Source organism: Anastrepha ludens, chromosome 3, assembly GCF_028408465.1.
Source record: "Anastrepha ludens isolate Willacy chromosome 3, idAnaLude1.1, whole genome shotgun sequence".
NCBI classification, from domain to species: Eukaryota; Metazoa; Arthropoda; class Insecta; order Diptera; family Tephritidae; genus Anastrepha; species Anastrepha ludens.
Window position 1 is genome coordinate 88,291,541 of NC_071499.1, and position 7,214 is coordinate 88,298,754.

General features: G+C 41.8%; 1 protein-coding gene across 1 annotated transcript; it reads left to right on the plus strand.

The window, feature by feature from the left end:
- The first annotated feature begins 242 nt into the window (after nt 1-242).
- On the plus strand, nt 243-2,114 carry LOC128857591 (uncharacterized). The gene has a single exon (XM_054093343.1). It carries the CDS (start codon nt 243-245, stop codon nt 2,112-2,114), a length of 1,872 nt encoding a protein of 623 aa, XP_053949318.1.
- Nucleotides 2,115-7,214: the final 5,100 nt, after the last annotated feature.

The window sequence follows — 7,214 nt, forward strand, 5'->3', positions numbered from 1 at the left end:
GCTTCAACTGGAGCCAAAGGCTTGGTATCGAAGACATCTCTTTTATACGCTGAGGGGTATTAAAAATCCTCTTAAGTCACAGACAAACAATTTTTAATGGAATATTGCGAGTAAAGCAAATATTTTCAGAACAATTACAATTTGCTTGTATTTGTGTTGTATCGCTGAGTGTTGGCTATAGCAGCTGCCGAGTACTTATTACTATTTTAATTTTGTCATTGGTGCTGAACGCAGATAAAGTAATGCTTTGGTTAAAAACACACGTTTCCAGTGCGCTTCTGGAACTAGTAACGAATTACTCCGTCGAAGAGGTGACGCAGCTTCATCGTCGCGATGCAATCGATCGAGTAATTGCAACTGTACATGCACAACGCGCCATACTATCGATCGCCTACTTCGGCGCTATCAGCGACATTGAACCTTACATAACTGCCGGCAATACAACACCGAAATTTGTGATGTCTCCAGGATGCAATGACCCACTGGGCGGTGCTGTGGTGGCAGACAAGTTTAGCAGCAACATATTTTATATTGCAGTCGGCCATTTGACGCGTAATCCCATGTGGCAACGCATGAACGATGTGCTGAACAATATACAGAGTCGTGTGCGTGGCTTGTTTGTGGTGCCACGGCACGTGACACGTCGTCAGGTACATGTCGATCAGGTAAGCGAGCACTTTGAGTGGTGTTGGCGCAATGGGTTTATCAATGCGCTGGTATTAGTGGACAACACAACGGGCGGCGGTGGACACAAAACATCATTCGCCGTCTATGGTTATGAACGCTTTCCGCAATTTCGCATACGTAAGATGCCTGTGCAAGCGGTGTGGTTCAGCGATAAATTGAAGAATTTCCATCGAAGTAGCATACGCACTACTTATCTCTACGATCCGCCGCGTGTTTTTCAACTAAAAACGACACAAAACAAGTTCCAAATAGTTGGGTATGCAGCACAAATGCTAACGGCGCTCGTCAAGACTCACAATGCTACGCTGGATTTGGTGGCGTTAGACAATTCGAGCCGCTCCAATATTATGAGTATCGTTGATCAGATTCGACGCGGTGGCTTGGATATGTCGATGAATCCGTACTTCTTCTATCCGGGTGTGCGTTTGAGCTATCCGATATGTATGCAGCAGTTTACTGTTTTGCTACCATCTAGCGGCGAAATAGAGCGTTTTCGTTACTTTGTGCGCCCCTTTCAGACACACACGTGGTTCTGTTTTCTACTCGGCCTCTTCTATTTGAGTTTTATGCGCCGTTTGTCGGACCGCATAAACGCCTATAGACATCCACACATGCGACCGAGCTTTGGACGTGGTTGCCTTGAAGTGTGGCGGCTGCTACTCTTCCTACCTATCAACATGCCGAGCGAACGCAAACGCTTTCATTGGCACAACGCAGGCACTCATTTGCTTACTGCCGTTCTTGGTTTCATACTCACTAATCTTTACCAGGCTTCACTTACCAGCTTTCTCGCCACGGCAGTATTTCGTCCCCAATTGGACACATTGACAGCACTAATCAGACACAATGTTAGCATAAATACGAATACGAACGAAGTGGAGTTCTTACGCAACAGTAGCAGTTTGCCCAGAGACTTCGGGCGGCTGTTGAAACCACGTGATGCCATCGAATTGAGAAATGAGTTATTCGCATTTCGGCCGGACGCTTATGCTGCATGTGCAGATGTGGTGGACTTTACGTTGGAGCAGCAGAAGCATATGGACCGTAAGCCCTTGCATGAGTGCGCAGAAAGTATAACCACATTGCCTTTCGGATTTTTGCTACCCTACCGCTCCCCCTTCGAGCATATAGTGAATCGGTTCATTTTGCGCGCAGAGGCGGCAGGTTTGACAGTTAAGTGGATGCAGAGCGCTAAAACTGATGGATTTCATGCGGGTATATTACAGAATCGTAAAAAAATATTGCCACTGAAGCGACCATTGAATTGGGAATATTTTCAATTCGCTTGGATTGTGTGGTCCGCAGGACTGCTAAGTGCTTCGTGTGTATTCGCTTTGGAGAACTTGCGGCATTACATGCAGAGACAGAAGCGAATTATGGCGCGTCGATGTCTGCTCTACGTTTTGAGATTTTTAGAAAAACTTTGAAGTCGCAAAACATGTAAACATTTTAATCAAGAACAAAGAGGTTTGAATAATTCTTCAAATAAATGGCACTTACTAGTATTTAACTTTTATTGAAAGCTTTCTATATTTTTCAATTATGCGTTCGACTGCTTGTTGAAGGTATGTATACAAAAAGCCAACAGAATATTCGATGCAGAGATAGCTTGCTAGGATCTAGTTCCATGTCAACATAGTGGCACAAAGTCCTGACACAATTCCTTTGGACAGTTGTTACAAATGGTCTGATGATCTACACAGCTGACGTGATGCTTGAAGTCAAACAATTGTATGTATTTAGAACAGATACATAAACATTATTTCGAATTCTCAAGCGGCCTCTGGACTAGGTGGACTGCTCTCCATAGAAAAGACGTCATTATTCTACAAAAAATGAGAGGAAAGTCTTAAGGAAATGGATGAGGCTATATAAAACTTAGTAGTCCATCAACACAAGGAAAAGCGGAAAGCTGCTCATATCTTAAATAGACTGAGGTTCTTTGGTATGTCAACTTTGAGCACTTAACAATTCTATATAAGTAAACACGGCATACGAGGTATGCTCAAAGCGTAAGGTCTTTCTTATGAGGAATGCGAATATATTCATGAATGTACTGACGTTTGATGCCATGATTAGAACCTAAGTATTCTGTTCTAAACCTACTAAATTCCCATAGAGCTTTCAAATTGGAGCTGTTGGTATATAAACTTTAATTGGTAAGAGACGACGCAAATTCTGGATTGTTGTGAGCTGTCTCGAAACTAGTGGTATGTACTATTAATTTTGTCTTTTTGTAGTTTTAAGATAACATAAAAAAAAAAAAAAAATAATTAATTGGCGCGTACACTTCTGTTAGGTGCTTGGCCGATCTCCTCCTCCTATTTGTGGTGTGCGTCTTGATGTTGTTCCACAAATGGAGGGACCTACAGTTTCAAGCCGACTCCGAGCGGCAGATATTTTTATGAGAAGCTTTTTCATGGCAGAAATACACTCGGAGGTCTGCCACTGCCTGCCGAGGGGCGACCGCTATTAGAAAATTTTTTTTTATTAATTTTGCTTTCACCGAGATTCGAACCAACGATAACTCTGTGAATTCCGAATGGTAATCACGCACCAACCCATTCGGCTACGGCGATTGTAAGATAACATAGGTTAGGTTAAAATGGTTGCCAAAGGAGTCGGCGCACTTGGACGAAGAAAACGAATTCATCATTTGTGATACCCTTGTGAAGGAATACTGATGGGATGAAAGGAGAGGGCAGAGAGAGAGGGGGGTGAGCTGGTTAGAAGTATGGGCTTAGAGTGCGTAGATTATGAACGATGTCTGTGTTGAAGTTGCGTCAACCGCATGAAGTTCATCAGATTTTTAATGTCAAGGCCTTCAATATCAGCAAGCGAACCAAAGAAGTAAAAGCCAAGATGCAGTGCATCTAGGGAGAAGGTGTTGAGAAGATTCTATATCATCCTCCATAAATTCAACGCAAACAAGGACTCGAGGTAAATCCAAGTCTCACAGCATGCCATCGGATAGTGTCCTGTGAGAACATCCACGAAGTTCAAGAGCTGAGATTTTATCAATCTCAGAAGATCGCTCGAGCGCTCCCGATCCACAAGTGACCAGAAGGATTTCGCGACCTTACAAGTTTGTGTACTTGCCTAGCGCTCGATGAGTTGGCGTGAAGACATCTTTCCAGGAGCAGATTGTGGTGGTCAAGGGATTTCCAATCCTCTCCCTTCGCGGGGAAATCGCCTCACATGTCCCTTATCTGGCCAGCTCATCCGCCTCATAGTTTCCCGCACTGTCGCTGTGACCAGGAACCCAGATGAGCCTTATGTCAAAGAATTCGGACCAGTTCCTTGAGCAGTATCGAATGTACCATCATTGACCCGAAGGTCCCAATTGCCGCTTGGCTGTTGGAGTAAATATTTACTTTCTTGACTGTGAGTACCTAACTGCTCTTTTGATTGCGGCTACTCTCTTCCCTTGATGGAATTATGAGTGGGGCTCGGACTAAACGAGGGTGTACACTGACCCGTTGACAGAGGGATGAACCCAAAGTTTCTTAGAATACTTGAGGGTCTATAAGTGAGGTTAAGCCAATAGCTCGAGCCCCTCAGTCTGATTGGGGTACATGCAGCGACAATTCTGACTGCAATGTCTACAGGTACCACATTTAACATTACGTTAAGCGCTAGAGTAGGAGTAGTTCGAAGCGCCCCACTGATTCCAATGAGTGTAGTCCTTCGAACTCTCTCTAGCTTCTTCACCGGTGTCGTCCTCTCTAGTGAGTTCCACCAGACTATGGCTCCATATAAAAAAATTGGCTTTATAATGCTATTATAAAGCCAAAAACAACTCTAGGTGAAAGGTTCAATCTTCCATCCAATAGCACCCTTGCATCCATACAAAGAAATTGTTGCCTTCCTTATTCATAAGATGACATAGGATACATTGTAGATCTGATCGAGAATAACACAGAATTTCCATGTATTCCCAAAATCTTTATTTATTGTTAAAAAACCGGGGTTTCAGTACTTTCTGCTTGAAGTATGAGCAACTAGAGAACAGTGAGCTTACCGAAAAACCCTATTCGCAGCTCATACAAGTGGGTTACATAATGAATTGTAATATCTCCAACAAACGAAAAATGAATATTAGCTGTCCAAAGGAATTTCCTGACTATGTAAGAGTGAGTTTCTAAATGGTAATTGGCAATTGCACAGCTTATCAATCAAGTTTTGATTTATTGAGCACCGAATATGAGTATGCACGAGCGTCCTTTTAAAAGTTCGCGCAAAGTCAGAGAGATAATACTCCTGGCACATATCAAATTTATGTTTCTTATTCTCATCTCTTAGAAGAACACACACCGGTTGTATTTGGTATTCGGTCGAATCGAGGAAATCGAGTGTTTTTCATTTTCCATTACGACAACGCACCAGCTTTGATCGCAAAATTAATTGAAATATGGTTCCGATTCGTTTCACATCCCCCCTATTCTCCAGGCTTGGTTCTCTCGGATACTTCGGACTACTTTTTGCTCCCTAATTTGAAAAAAATGGCTGGTGAGAAAAATATTTTATTCAAATGAGGAGGTGGCTGCAGAATCGAAAAATAGCCACTTTTCAGACTTGGACAAATCCTATTATTCGGAAGGGATCAACAAACTAGAAAAGAACGAAGTGTATAAGCCTAAAAGGAGACTATGTCGAAAAATAAAAAGAAAAGGCTTATACGTTTATGAAAAGTAGATCACCTCCCATCAAAGTTTTTGTTTATTTTATTAGAAAGCTTGGATGAAAGATGTAGTTTAAGGCTCAGAACTGAATCTCGATACGATATTTACCCTATACAAATCTACAGGTTTCTTCTACGAAGAATCATTTTTTCCAACCGGATCATCGGAAAACCACTTCCATTCTGTCGACTAAGTCAGAATTTCGGTTAACACATGAATGGTCGATGGGAGCCGTTTTCTTGTGGCTTATGTTCAATCTTCCCAGGGTCCCATGTCGCTGGTAGTATTTTATTAGGTGTAAGTTTTTATCAAGTAAAAAGTTCGTTACGTTTTTTCGCTATATTTCGACGATGAAATTAACATATTTATGACTTTCCTTAGGGTAATTAAAAGTGCATTGAAGAAAGGTGCGTTCGAGCTGGGTCCCACATATTATATCAGGTCAGTCCATAAGTTCGTGCGTTTTTTAAAGGTGGCTTAAAGTATATATTAATCAATAATATTTTTTCCTTCATTATTTATAATTTCTTCCCAACGTTTAGGGGAATTTTTAATTCCCTGGTCAAAAAATTGTTTGTCCTTGGAGCCTAAATACGCTTCGATATACCTTTTTATAGCTTCTTTTGAGGAGTAGTTCTTGTTACTCAATGGGATTGAAGTCCACGGAAAAGGTGATAATCACAAGGTGCAATATCCGGAGAGTATAGTGGATACGGCATTAGCTCCCATCCGAGCTCGTTCAGCTTGCCTAATGCTTGCCTTGAGTATGAGGTCTTGCGTTGTCGTGGAGAAACAAAACTTTGCGTCTATTCACTAAAGACGGTAAATTTTTGTTAAGTGCGTCATTCAGGTTTGATAGCTGATGGGAATAATAATCAGCAGTTATCGTCTGGTTTGGTTCCAGAAGTTCATAATAAACAATACCGCCCATATCCCACCAAATATACAGGAGAATCTTCTTGGGGTGAAGGCCATCTCTAGGGGTCGGTTCTGGTGTTTAATCTTTATGTAACAATTGGCGTTTGGGAACAGGATTATTGTAAAGGACCAATTTTTCATCACCAGTAACGATACGGTTCAAAAAACTTTAATTTTCAAGCCGTTGCAGCAGCTGAGAACACACATTCACTCTCTGCTGAAGGTTGGCGACGGAAAGTCTATGCGGAACGCATTTTCCCAGCTTTGAAACCTTTCTCAACTGAACCAGGTGCCTATGAACTGTTTCATGCGATGAACTTAACCTCTGAGCTATCATTATCGACTGTCAAATTTGGCTCAGCTTCCACGAGTTCGAGCAAGGCGTCGGAGTTAAAGACTTCAGGACGACCAGCGCGCGGGGCATCCTCCACGTCGCAGTTACCACTTCGGAATTTTGAAAACCACTTTTGCGCAGTCCTTAAACTCACGGTATCCTCTCCGTGAACAGTGTTTATTTCTGCAGCAGCAGTTGCTGCATTTTTACCACTTTTATAAAAAAAAATACAAAATATGCCTCTTATACGCGTTCGAAGATTCCATTCCATTTTTTAACAACACGTGCTTCTATCCGCGATTAAAATCACTTGTTGAATGCACAATATATCAAAGAAAATATAAATAGTTCCGTTATATTCCGCGAATAATTTTTTGTATGCAAACATCGTACAAAAGTGAAATTATGGGTTAAATACGCACGAACTAATGGACTGACCTGATATTAAACGCCTTGGAAGCGGTACTGGACAAGTGCTTCGTAGACTAGTTTGAACGAATGCAAGAGTGTTGATTAATATGGAGAATATTTTTAAAAATAATAAAATCGTGCGAAGCACCAGTGTTCATTTTTCCATTGTTGGCCAGCAATAT